The sequence below is a fragment of the Acartia tonsa genome, chromosome 2, assembly GCF_053477335.1.
Source record: "Acartia tonsa isolate MP-2025a chromosome 2, ASM5347733v1, whole genome shotgun sequence".
NCBI classification, from domain to species: domain Eukaryota; kingdom Metazoa; phylum Arthropoda; class Copepoda; order Calanoida; family Acartiidae; genus Acartia; species Acartia tonsa.
Window position 1 is genome coordinate 15,682,375 of NC_137261.1, and position 14,594 is coordinate 15,696,968.

The following is a 14,594-nucleotide window of genomic DNA, read 5'->3' on the forward strand; positions in this document are numbered from 1 at the left end:
GGATATTTGTAGCAGTGGAGCTGGCATGGATAACAGGATGTTATATTACCTGAGATTACAGTCAGAGGATGGAATAGTTGTGGGAGGGGAGCTGGCATGGACAACAGGATGTTATATTACCTGGGATTACAGTAAGAGGATGGGATAGTTGTAGCAGGGGAGCTGGCAAGGACAACAGGATGGCGCAGAACAGTGGCAGCAGGATCATCAAGGGGGCGTGCCATACACTCTCCTTGATTGGGATGGCCTGAAAGATTTTATCAATGTCAATGTATATCTTTTGATTCTTGATCTATTGTTGAAATATTTAGTTCTCCTTAACATTATTATATTAAAAACCAGCGGCTGCATCTCTAGCATCTAGGGCATTTAATGGGGTATAGAAAACAGCCTAAAACCATCCTGGGACCTAAGTGAAGGTTCTCTAAAAAGGAAAAGTCATTTAGTTAAGTGGTTAATGAGATATTAAGCTTTAGATAAAAAAGACCTCCTACTTTTTATAAAAGGATAGGTTCAACAAAACTGAGGGAAATAAAATAAACCCATGCTCTAGCCTATAAGGTAGATCACTCAAGCTTCCCTGAAAAGAAAGAATTATTAAATATAATTACCTTTTGATTAAGGCCATACATTTTCAAGGCTGTTTGACTTGCAAAGGCAAAGGAGGGGTTTGGGCTTCTATAATTAAAACAATTATGAATATAAATTTATGAGTTGGTTTTGTTGAACGTGAATTTCTCTGGAAGTTGGATTTTTATCCTTATACTAAAGTAACAGGATGTCTGTGTGTGTATCTGTGTGTGTATCTGTGTGTGTATCTGTGTGTCTGTGTGTCTGTACCGAAGGATCTCGCTAACCGCCGCTGAACCGATCGGGTTCTCCGTGACAGGGTAGCTTCTCATAGGTCCCGGGAAGGTTTATAACTATTTTGGGGGAGGGTACCACCACCCTTCTTAATAGAAATCACAATAAAATCAAAAATATTAAATATTTCCGCCGCATAGTGTCGCTAGCATAGTTTAACAATTGAAAACATAGACAAGTTATTTCTCAAATTAGATATTTAAAATAAAAAAAAACATTTAAAGGCCACTAGAGGCCTCTTGGGGCGTAGCCGCTAGTTAGAAATAAAGTGAACTATTTGATTACATCTTCTCCAAGTTTTATGTTGTTTGTCCATTAGGGAAATGGATTTACAAGGCTTGGCAGTCAGGCGTACGCATCGATAAAAAATGTCAAATCATAATTTAGAAAATTTAGCTGGTTGTGAAAACCTGTTCCTATATAAACAGACAATTCATCTTTTTGAATTTTTATTTTTTTGACATGTTTAAATTTGAGGCTTATGCGCAGCTGCCGAGCCATGCTTTAATGTCCTTGAATCAATTATTGCAATTAAGATACACTTCATTATCAATTTTTTGCACAAAGAAAAATACAAATAATTTTCCATCTTTTACAATTTTTATTTTTTTCATAGTCTTAACAAGACATAATAGGATTTTTTTTTATAATTGAAAACCAAAATCTTCATTTTCTCTCTAGATTTGAACAATGTAAAATTATTCCCTTTTCTTCTTCAGAAATCTTATTATTAATTTTTCTTTGTTTTGCTTTTTCGAAAAACAATATTAATTTTATATTCAACTATTGAGTAGGCGGGATAGAAATCTTTTGATATACAATTAAAGATCAGAGTAAAAAGTTACATAAAATTAGTTTTTATAGTTGAATTTAATCTACCAATTGAGTAACTGCTTAAAACAGGAAGTATAATAGTTCCCCTCTTGATCGGTGCTCAACTTGTAGCCCAAAACAGGCGAAACTCATTATTAAGATCTTTTCGGACTTTTAGACAAAAATCGTGCAATTAAATAGTTGGTTGTCTGATCTGTGTTACATAACCTAACACCCGAGTCTTAGAACAGGACTACTGAGGAGAGATTTGGCTCCCCTTAGTAGTTCTGAGTTGGACCTGACGTCAGAGTACCTCACCCGCATGAAGCAATTGATAGATAATCCAACAGATATTAAATTGAAAATAAGAATTTATAGTAGCACTGTAGAGATAATAAAAGAAATGTTAACCTGCAGAACATGTATCCACCAAGTCCTGGTTTATCCATACATCAATCATTATGTTAGGTAGTTTCCGTAAATAATACATACCAGAGCTGGATCTTTAAATCATTTTAGTGGTGAGACAGATCGGGGTGAGCCGAATTTCAGCCAATCACAGCGCGGCATTTCATAAAATGCTGTGCTCTCATTGGTGGAAAGTTGGCTCACCCCTATCTGGCTCACCACTAAAATGATTTAAAGATCCAGCTCAGGGATAAAGGAAAATATATAGTAGATCTAGATGATCAATCTGGCCCCATGATAAAAAACCGTCACTTTAAAAGGGTTAAGCTACAGCTATCCAAGGAAAAATTAAAGGAACCTTGCAAATTATAAGAAAGTAATACTTTTAGAAGTGAAACATAAAATCAAACCCTGAATATCGTTATCAACGACGAGCAGATTACTAAACATAATTAACTTAATAATATTTGGCAGTTTAGGATATATCTGTGTCATATAGCATTAAATTTACTGGATTTCAGTCATTTTTTTTATTCCGATGTATCTTACTTCTATAATACTTTCTGCTTATCCGCTAGCCTCGAGGGACTTTGCTCTGCTAATTAAGAGAAAATAAATTAGGTACCAAAAAAATTGTGGGAGATTTAATTTGCGAGGGGGTGTCCCACAACCAAAGAAAAATGGCCTAAAAACACCACAGGACCAGTAGTTATATTCCCTGACGAGTAAAATCTAATCAGTTCAGCGGTTACTAAGATCTTAAGCTTCAGACAGACTGACAGACATTGTTCTACTTTGTATTATAGAAAATGTAATCATTTTATTAACCTACTTATCAATATATATTTGATTAAAATACACAGAAATATGAGCTTTATTTAATCTAATACCCTTTCTTATTAGAGTTAATTGGAACACTATTAAAATACAGGGATCTAAAGGGATAAGACAATAAATTTATGTACATCCCCGATGATGATAAACAAAATTACCCCTTTTGTAAATTACAATTAGTGGTCGACCCGTTTGGACATTTAATGAACCAACCAATCAAAAATCATTAAAGCCCCCAAAGTTGTTAGGCCAACGAACAAGAAATCGTTGTTATAAAACTTTGGGGACTAGTGTTATGAACAGCCCATTGTCCCCTCTCTCTCTGATTTACATTATAGTTGTTTAACTATTATTAACGAGATCCTTCGGTACAAAAAGAGAAGCATACTTTTACTGTATTACAAAGATTAGCCCACCTATGTATTTTTTTATTTCAGATGGTAAAAATATATAACAATTGTAAAAACTTATAGAGACAATAAATAATCTTCCAACTAATTCTTGTTGATAACTGCTAATTATTCAGGGAAAAATAGTATGTAGATCAATTTAATCCCCATTACCCTTTTCCTTTTTACTTCCAGTCAGGGACAAGGGAATGATACTCTGACAAACAATTCTAATGGAAAGTTTCCCCACAACCCCCTTCCCCTTTTCCTCCCCTTCTTACCACGCCTCTTCAGTGAAATGAAACACTATAAAAGGCTTCGTGATTTTTTGTAGAAAACTTTAAAAGGTTTCGTGATTTTTTGTAGAATTTATTGTTAGAAAATCTACCCCTGCTTCCAGTAAAAACATTTGGTGTAAATGAAAATGTTTTTGTGAATTGTTGGTGTAAGAATAATTTTATTGAAGTAGACCCGAGGGAACTAGATACAATTCCCCATCTCATCCTTTCATTTTAACAATGCATTTACTAACTATTTTATATTTTAGCAGAGATCATTTTTAAATCAAAAAAGAACTGGTTCTATAAAGAAGTTTAGTTTAAATGACTTCAATACAATGATACGCTTCCTAAATACCTAGTACCTAACGGTTTTAGGAATTACCATGCAAAGATTAAAATCTTTATGACAATTCTAATGTGTCTAAATTAACAAAAATAGCTAACCATTATAAAAAATCTTTGCTTTTAAAAGTAGCACAAGATATCTATAATACAAAGTAGAACGATGTCTGTCTGTTTGTTTGTGTGTTTGTTTGTTTGTAGCGAAGGATCTTGCTAACTGCTGAACCGATCGGGCTCTCCTTTACAGGGTAGCTTCTCATAGGTCCCGAGAAGGTTAAAAACTATTTTCTTGGGGGTTGGGACAACCCCCCCACCCCCGAAAATGAAAATACCCCCACAATTTTTTCTTTCTTTTTAAAACTAAAAATAAAATAGTGGGGTCGACTACCCCCCCCCCCCCCCGACAAAGAATTTTTTAAATTTTTCTTTTAAATCTAAAATACGAAAAATTTGTTTGATCAAACGTCTTGGGGCACAGCCCCTAGGGGCTAGGGGCGAAGCCGCTAGTAATCTATACACTTTTAAGCCCTTTGTATTCCCTGCTTAAAGCAAGGACCTATTTAAAATGCTCATGAATAAGTAAGAAATAATAAAAGAAACAGTGTTTTAAGAATATTTCAAGGAACAGGATGTGTATCTGTGTGTGTGTGTATGTAGCTTAATATCTTGCAACAGCTGAACCGGTATGGTTCTCCTCGACCGTGAAGCTTCTTATAATTCCAGATTTTTTGTGGAGAGTACCGCCACCTTCCATGAGAAATCATCTAGTTTAGTAAGGTTATTTGGGCATTCAAACAGATGTAAAGTGGTGTGTGGTGATTGATTACATTAAGTGCAATGTCGTCAGGTTTTCCTTCTATTCTGTGTAGATCAGACATGGTAACTCAGGCTCATGAAATTTAAATTCATGTAATATTACTAGTTAGTGACTAAACTAATTACTTTTTTTTGTTCATAAATAGTCGTTGGTTTACATAATCAAATATGGTCGATAACTTCGTTAGTGATTTATTCAATACTAGTGACTACCCTCTTGGAAAGAGGAAGATGTGTCAAGTTTCTACAGTTTAAAATCTTTATTTAAATTTTTTTTTTTTGGGGGGGGCTGGGTTTTTTTCAGGGCGTTTTATCCCTATGGACGTAAGCAGATTTTCTACAACTTGACGAGGGCATAACATTAAAAAAATTAAAATTTGTATCTACTGCTTCAAAAATAGGTGCGCTGTTAAAAAGAGTATCTTTAGCTTTTATAATATGTAGTTATTAATAAAGATATAGTACAAATTGTTTAATATCTGCAAAAAGATATTGATAATAAGAATCTTTACAATCTTTTCTTAGAAAAACTGACAGATATAAATAGTTTCTGATCATAATTTTATGTTTAAAAAAGATAGCATTTGTTTTAATAAATAAAGTATAACTTTATACAGTTTAAGTCTTTGAAAATGCAGCTGTATGCAAATACAGTCGGCTTAGTTTAGGTAAATATACAGTCGCTAAACTCCATATTTTCTTGATTTCTTTTAAATGTAGCCATTACAAAGAGCTAACCTGATATTAATTTACAAGACGGAAGCCCATTTTTAACAAATTGTAACAGCCTTCTGGGTCATGGAAAGAAAACAAAGTAGCGGGTTTGGTCGTATTTTCAAAGTATCTTTTCTCCTATTTCTAGCCCCTGCATGGAGCTCTAACCCCTTTTAAAATTTACCTTATCTAAAATAATCTAACAAAAGCTACTGTGAAAATACGACAAAACCCACTGCTTCGTTTTCTTTCAATGATCAACCTTTCTTTCAACAACCTTGCCTAACATTAAAGAGGGTGGTGCAACCTTGGCCCAATTTAGGTTTTCTGGATAATTTGATGTCCTATTTTTATAAATTTTACTTTTTTAAGGCGAAGCTTTTCTATAATTAGGGTTGGTCCGTCCATCCATCCGTCTGTAACGGATAGCTTTTTTTTGTTAATTTAGGCATGTTAGAATTTCAGGTGATTCCTGTAGTAGTTACATACGATTTGAAAATCGTAGCAACTTTGTAATCATTACCAGAATGTCCGTACGTTCATTTTAAACATGATAATTTTAAACTTTTTCAACAACATATTTGTATGTGATCTAATTATCCCGATCGATCTGATTTTTGGTATATTGATTCCTTGGACAACAAAATACAATATTATAAACGAAGCAACTCTATAATCAAGTCCTAAAAATGTAAGTATGCCCATAAACATTATCCTGTATCAAGCAGTTTTTCAGCAAATGTATTTACAATTTTGCTTCGACTCTTATACCTCTTATATTCTAATTATTCAGTTCTGACACTATACAAGTGTTAATGTCTGTTTATACTACCGTTTCAAAGCTTCGCTTTTATGGATGTTGTCATCCATGTTTGTTTACGGATCCTAACACATTAAGCCCGTGTATAAAGTCATAAATTGTGACTAATACTGCAAATGAGACAAGTAATATGAGTTTGAAACATTTAATACGATTTTCATGTGGAATATTAGCATGAAATAACTAAATATATAGCTAAATTTTGTATAAAATTAAGAACTCTTCTTAAGAGTTAGTTTCATGTACGTTAAGTTTAATAAAAACGAATTCTTTTTCGTTGGCTTGATAACCTTGGAGACTTTTGTTAAATTGTAATTAGTTGGTTCATTAGGTTGAGTGTCCAAACGTTTAAACCACTACTACAGATGGAAAATTTTGTGTATCATCAATGGCAATGTCCATAAATTTATCGACAATTGTCTTATCCCTTTAGATCCCTGATCATTGTCAGTAGATAAAGTTTAGCTACCAAGAGAACAAGAATAACAACAACTACAAACGCGAAGCTCTTAAATAGGACAAACAAACATTAACACTTGTAGAGTGTCAGAACTGAATAAGCAGAATAATAATGCTTAAGTCCAAACTAATTTTTTAATACTTAATCATAAAGATGCTTCGCTTATTACAATGTACCTTGTTGTAATAGGAATCAGTATTAAAAAATTAGATAAATCGGATAATTTTAACGTACTAACGTAATAATTCAACAACAAAAAATCAGCATGTTTTAAATGGACGTACGGACTTTCTGGCAACGATTATAGAGTTGCTGAGCTTTTGAAATCGTACTTAAAACTATTATAGGAATCACAACGCAAAATTTGATTTTGGCAATTCTAACCTGTTTAAATATACGAAAAGAGATCACCATTACGGACGGACGTATAGAAGCACGGACGGACCGACCCTAATAATAGAAATGCTTCGCTTTTAAAAATTACATTTTTAGATGTAAAATAAATTTTTTTTAAGTGTTATTTGATTGATGTATAGATTCCTAGAAGATAGAACATGAGTATTGAAGTTAGGAAGGTGTCGACTCCAGAAAACATATTACATACCAAAGAATTACTCTAAAACAAAAAAAAACAAGAATAATTACTGATACATACATAAGTAGCGAAACTTTTAAATATAAAAGTAATAAGATTAGTAAACAGAAGTCAGAGAAATAGTATAACAGACAGCTATCGGACGACATAATGAGTTGTAGATTTTGGGCTAAATAGTATTATACTCTTCACACGGTGGTCTATCTTTAATAACAGATGAGAAAAAAAAATATATTTCTTACAACAGTTAAATGTATTCCAGTACTGGTAGACTTTAGGACAAAGGTATTTTTCGGGTATCTGTACAGCCTACTATCTTAAGCTGAAAAGGAAAAATAGGAAGTAACTGACGAACATTTGGAGATATAGAGTAGCATTTGTGATAACAAGGATATTAATGTTCATGAGTAGCTTGGATAAAATACAAATATAATGCGTTTATAGTAATAAACAAGGACATTCAGGTCATTAAACTACAAATATGGAAATTTAAAACAGTGTCGTGCACAGGGTTTTGCTAATGGGACAAAGTGTCTCAAAATCAGTCATGTGACGTCATTAAAATAAGGGAGATTGCGGAGAAATGGGAAAGAAATCCCTCAGAAATAGATGAATAATACCTTATGTTTATGACGTCACATGGATGATTTTTGTAAAGTTACTACCTCTGTTAATGCTATGGCAGTATTGTTGGTGAATAGAACCCCACTGTCTCTGTCCTAACTCAGTTTAGTTAGGAATAGGATTAACATACCTCTGTCAATGCTATGGCAGTATTGTTGGTGAATAGAACCCCACTGTCTCTGTCCTCACTCAGTTTAGTTAGGAATAGGATTAACATACCTCTGTCAATGCTATGTCAGTATGGTTGGTGAATAGAACCCCACTGTCTCTGTCCTAACTCAGTTTAGTTAGGAATAAGATTAACATACCTCTGTCAATGCTATGTCAGTATGGTTGGTGAATAGAACCCCACTGTCTCTGTCCTAACTCAGTTTAGTTAGGAATAGGATTAACATACCTCTGTCAATGCTATGTCAGTATGGTTGGTGAATAGAACCCCACTGTCTCTGTCCTAACTCAGTTTAGTTAGGAATAGGATTAACATACCTCTGTCAATGCTATGGCAGTATTGTTGGTGAATAGAACCCCACTGTCTCTGTCCTCACTCAGTTTAGTTAGGAATAGGATTAACATACCTCTGTCAATGCTATGTCAGTATGGTTGGTGAATAGAACCCCACTGTCTCTGTCCTAACTCAGTTTAGTTAGGAATAAGATTAACATACCTCTGTCAATGCTATGTCAGTATGGTTGGTGAATAGAACCCCACTGTCTCTGTCCTAACTCAGTTTAGTTAGGAATAGGATTAACATACCTCTGTCAATGCTATGTCAGTATGGTTGGTGAATAGAACCCCACTGTCTCTGTCCTCACTCAGTTTAGTTAGGAATAGGATTAACATACCTCTGTCAATGCTATGTCAGTATGGTTGGTGAATAGAACCCCACTGTCTCTGTCCTAACTCAGTTTAGTTAGGAATAAGATTAACATACCTCTGTCAATGCTATGTCAGTATGGTTGGTGAATAGAACCCCACTGTCTCTGTCCTAACTCAGTTTAGTTAGGAATAGGATTAACATACCTCTGTCAATGCTATGTCAGTATGGTTGGTGAATAGAACCCCACTGTCTCTGTCCTCACTCAGTTTAGTTAGGAATAGGATTAACATACCTCTGTCAATGCTATGTCAGTATGGTTGGTGAATAGAACCCCACTGTCTCTGTCCTAACTCAGTTTAGTTAGGAATAAGATTAACATACCTCTGTCAATGCTATGTCAGTATGGTTGGTGAATAGAACCCCACTGTCTCTGTCCTAACTCAGTTTAGTTAGGAATAGGATTAACATACCTCTGTCAATGCTATGTCAGTATGGTTGGTGAATAGAACCCCACTGTCTCTGTCCTCACTCAGTTTAGTTAGGAATAGGATTAACATACCTCTGTCAATGCTATGTCAGTATGGTTGGTGAATAGAACCCCACTGTCTCTGTCCTCACTCAGTTTAGTTAGGAATAAGATTAACATACCTCTGTCAATGCTATGTCAGTATGGTTGGTGAATAGAACCCCACTGTCTCTGTCCTAACTCAGTTTAGTTAGGAATAGGATTAACATACCTCTGTCAATGCTATGTCAGTATGGTTGGTGAATAGAACCCCACTGTCTCTGTCCTCACTCAGTTTAGTTAGGAATAGGATTAACATACCTCTGTCAATGCTATGGCAGTATTGTTGGTGAATAGAACCCCACTGTCTCTGTCCTCACTCAGTTTAGTTAGGAATAAGATTAACATACCTCTGTCAATGCTATGTCAGTATGGTTGGTGAATAGAACCCCACTGTCTCTGTCCTCACTCAGTTTAGTTAGGAATAGGATTAACATACCTCTGTCAATGCTATGGCAGTATTGTTGGTGAATAGAACCCCACTGTCTCTGTCCTCACTCAGTTTAGTTAGGAATAAGATTAACATACCTCTGTTAATGCTATGGCAGTATGGTTGGTGAATAAAACCCCACTATCTCTGTCCTCACTCAGCTTAGTTAGGAATAGAAATAACATACCTCTGTTAATGCTATGGCAGTATGGTTGGTGAATAGAACCCCACTGTCTCTGTCCTCACTCAGTTTAGTTAGGAATAGGATTAACATACCTCTGTCAATGCTATGGCAGTATTGTTGGTGAATAGAACCCCACTGTCTCTGTCCTCACTCAGTTTAGTTAGGAATAAGATTAACATACCTCTGTTAATGCTATGGCAGTATGGTTGGTGAATAAAACCCCACTATCTCTGTCCTCACTCAGCTTAGTTAGGAATAGAAATAACATACCTCTATTAATGCTATGGCAGTATGGTTGGTGAATAGAACCCCACTGTCTCTGTCCTCACTCAGTTTAGTTAGGAATAGGATTAACATACCTCTGTCAATGCTATGGCAGTATTGTTGGTGAATAGAACCCCACTGTCTCTGTCCTCACTCAGTTTAGTTAGGAATAGGATTAACATGCCTCTGTCAATGCTATGGCAGTATGGTTGGTGAATAAAACCCCACCATCTCTGTCCTCACTCAGCTTAGTTAGGAATAGAAATAACATACCTCTGTTAATGCTATGGCAGTATGGTTGGTGAATAGAACCCCACTGTCTCTGTTTAGTTAGGAATAGGATTAACATACCTCTGTTAATGCTATGGCAGTATGGTTGGTGAATAGAACCCCACTGTCTCTGTCCTCACTCAGTTTAGTTAGGAATAGGATTAACATACCTCTGTCAATGCTATGTCAGTATGGTTGGTGAATAGAACCCCACTGTCTCTGTCCTCACTCAGTTTAGTTAGGAATAGGATTAACATACCTCTGTTAATGCTATGGCAGTATGGTTGGTGAATAGAACCCCACTGTCTCTGTCCTCACTAAGTTTAGTTAGGAATAAGATCAACATGCAGCATACTACAAACAGTATGTTTCTAAAATAAAAGCAATTTTAGCGCTTTCACTCAAATTGCTTTTTAAGCACTGAAAACATCTCCCTTTTTTTAAATAAACTGAAAGTTAGGGGAGAGGGGTAATTCACTATTTCTATAAACCTTGCGGGGCCTCTATCTGTACCCCAACCCTGTGGGGCTTACCAATATCAAATATAACCTTACCTAACCCCAACTAAAATAATAAACAAACGAAAAGCTACCCCCCCCCCCCCCGCCCCACTACCCACCTTATCCTTATAATAAAATAACAGGATCTCAGTCTGTTTGACTGTCTGTCTGTCTCAGTGTACCGAAGGATCTCACAAATCGCTTAACCTATATAGTTCTCCTTTACAGTGGAGCTTATCATAGGTTCTGGGACGCTATTTTGGGTACCACCATCCTCTTATGAAAAATCGCAAAAAAAAACTAAGAAACATATTTACCTAACCCCATCTAGCGGCGAAAAAATATTATTTGGTTAACGCTGATCTTAATATAGATTATATTAAGAAACTATTTTATGTGCACCTAGAGGCCTCTAGGGGCGAAGCCGCCAGTATATAATAATACACTCTTATATATGTACCATGCTAACCGCTCTCTGCAAAAAATGTAATGCTTTGTTCAAATATTAATTACCTTATTCCAATAGCAAGAACTGTGTAGTGAGTTGAATAGTGGAGGTAACTGCGATTCAAAATTCAAATTTTACCACAACAAAGAAGCAGCTTATCGTGTCTATCTTTTCTGTAATTAGGGTCAGTCCTGCTTATTTAGTTTTGACACTCTACAAGATTTAATGTTCATTTGTTCCACCATTTTAGAGCTTCTCTTTTTTGAATGTTCTTTTTTATGAGCTCAGGAGGCTTGGCGCTTTTTAAGAGCTATTTTCTAAATAGTGTGTGTAAAGAACAGGCATTTATAAGATCTTTCTAAATATAAACACAACTTACTTACTACTTAAAGGGAGTGTGAACGTAAAAATTTCTCATCTGATTATCAAATCTTAACATTTACTAAGCACATTTCACTACACTGATCAACCAAAAATGTCCTATTCACAAAAATATCCAGAAATAATGCCTTGATTTTATGGTATTTTGAGAGGGAAAAAGGAAAAAACAGGGAAAATCTGAACGTTTTTGTTTCTTATAATGTTTGTAGGGATATTTAACTTGTCATATATAGTTGAAACAATTTACTTACTGTTAAGGATTTATTTTATGCTATAAAATTGCCAATTCGTTTTTTTATAACGTAGTAATTAGGTAATAAAGACATATTTTAAATTCGTATTATTGACAAAAAAAATACCTCACTGTCTACAAAGGGTTGAATCTCATAGGTTATATAAAATAATAATATCCTTTTTTATTGTGTTGAACAATAAATAACCCACTTTGGAGAATTAGTTTACACTTTTATCAGACTGTTTATAAAGAAATATTGCGTCTTTATTATTTACAAATTTGTAATTAAAGGTGGGCGAGAGATGGGCCATTTAAAGTTAATTGGATACTAATAAAAAACCTGTTTCTGGCTTTGTTATTGTATTTGGTTTTCAATAAAAAAATATTGCTTATTTTATCAATTTCTATGTAACTATACATTGGATTAAAGCAAGGATTATGTTAAAAGTCAGCTTAACTGTTAGGAAAAATCTAGAACTATGTGAAAAAGTTTAATTTTAGCTATAATGGGAGAAAAAAGCAATTTAATGCACATTTTATATAATACGGAAAATTTCTTCCTTTCCCCGTACCTTATAAAAATCGTCGGAAAAAGCCGTTTTTTAAGCAAACAAAAGCGCGTTTTGCTCTATCTGTGAGATATTATGAATGAGATAATGTTAAGATTTGATATTAAGATGAGAAAAATTTACGTTCACAGTCCCTTTAATAGAATAGGATAAGTAAAACAAATCTAGCTTCTACATTATTTGAATACACACATTATGTTTATAAAAACAAACAAACAAAGATGTAAAAAGTAGCTTTGCATTCAAAATGAATATGAATTTTCCTATTTTTGCCAACTGAAAAGAAAATGAGAAGATTTAGGATGGCTACAAGTGTTGATAAACTGCTGTAACCTAAATAAAAAAAAATATGTTATGATTAACAAGGTTTGTTTTTTAACAAGGAGGACAACATCCATAAAAGCGAAGCTCTGAAATGGAAGGACAAACGAACATTAACACTTGTATATTGTCAGAACTGAATTAGCAGAATATTAATGAATCATTACAAACAATATTGTAAGTAAAATTTTTTCCAAAACTGCATAAATAGATTTTTTGGGACTTGTTTATAGAGATGCTTCGCTTATAACATTGTACCTTGTTGTAATAGGAATAGTTTTCAAAAAATCTAAAGAATCGTATAATTTTAACATGCAAAAATTTCTTGTCAAAAAAGTTAAAAGTCGACATGTTTAAAATGGACATACGGACATTCTTGTATTGATTATAGAGTTGCTACGCTTTCTAAATTGTACCTAACTACTACAGGAATCATCATGCAAAGTTTGGAATCGATAGGACAATTCTAACCTGTTTGAATTGACGAAAAGACCAAACTGTGACTTACGGACGGACGGACGGACGGACCTACCCTAATTATAGAAAAGCTTCGCTTTTAAAAATGTAAGGCAGTTCAACAATTTGTGTAAAGTGTAGCAATTGTTCTGTTTTTCCTATGATTGTGGTAGGTTATTAGGTTATTTAAATTTTCATTTTTAGCTGTAAAATAAAAAAGTATAAATTGGGGGGGGGGGGCATTTTTTTCTAATGTCGATTTTTCTTAGAAGGATTTAAATATCAACCCCAAAAAAGTTATAAACCTTCCAAGAATCTATGAGAAACTACATTGTAAAGGTGAACTATATCGGATCAGTGGTTAGCAAGATCCTTTTGTACACACAGACATACACACGCATTCTGTTTCTTTTATAAAACGATATTGTACATAAAAAACGTCACTAATATAGGGACACAGGACAAGTGCATTTAAACATATTTAAAAAAATATCTATAGTACAAAGTTGAATGATGTCTGTCCGTTCGTCCGTCTTAAGATCTCGGTAACCACTGAATGGATTGGATTCTACTCTTCAGTATATATACCTATTGGTCCTGTGGTGGTTTTAATATATTTTCAACCCCCAAAGAATGAAAATCCCCCCCCCCCATTTTTTTTCCTAATTTGAAATTTTATGTTTTTATACATTTATATGTTTTTATTATACTTTTTTATATTTTCAATTTTTTTTCTTTTGAAATTTCTTTTCTTCTTTTAAACTTTGTTTTGTCAAATTAAAAAGATTGTAAAACCTTCCCTTTCCTGTAGGAGCAAAGCCTCAAAAAGGCTAATGACACAAAAAATTAAAAACATTAAGAAAGAGAAAAATAATCGAAGGTTTTAAAAAATATAAATAAATATAAAAAGTTATAAAAAAATATAAAGAGTTATAAAAAGTTGTAAAATGTTATAAAATACAGAAAACATCTAAAAAAATGTAATTTTTTTTTTAATTCTCCCCTGAACCTTTAGGGAAAAGATCCCCTAGAGGCTAGGGGCGAAACCGCTAGTAGTTGTTAAATAGAAATAATTGTTAACAAAACGTTAGTTCTTAATCACTGATCCCTGGAAAACTTCTTATGACTTGTTTCATACCTGCTACCCATATCCAATTAATTGTTACATACCTGCTACCCATATCCAATCCATTG

The 14,594-nt window shown here is 34.1% G+C and overlaps 2 protein-coding genes across 3 annotated transcripts in view; one reads left to right on the forward strand and one right to left on the reverse strand.

The window, feature by feature from the left end:
* Positions 1–14,594, forward strand: part of LOC145305586 (mannonate dehydratase-like) — a 284,200-nt gene that overhangs the window by 77,962 nt on the left and 191,644 nt on the right. The window lies entirely within an intron of this gene.
* The window catches only part of LOC145305522 (uncharacterized), a 48,002-nt gene that overhangs the window by 32,573 nt on the left and 835 nt on the right, over positions 1–14,594 (reverse strand). For both annotated transcript variants that reach the window (XM_080147166.1, XM_080147158.1), the window contains exons 2-8: positions 12,887–12,956; positions 11,504–11,551; positions 10,750–10,861; positions 7,280–7,357; positions 2,089–2,111; positions 612–678; positions 121–247 (exon numbers count right to left, since the gene is read on the reverse strand). In XM_080147166.1, coding sequence (XP_080003292.1) covers positions 121–247; positions 612–678; positions 2,089–2,111; positions 7,280–7,357; positions 10,750–10,861; positions 11,504–11,551; positions 12,887–12,956 — 525 coding nt within the window. The remainder of the gene's footprint in view (positions 1–120; positions 248–611; positions 679–2,088; positions 2,112–7,279; positions 7,358–10,749; positions 10,862–11,503; positions 11,552–12,886; positions 12,957–14,594) is intronic.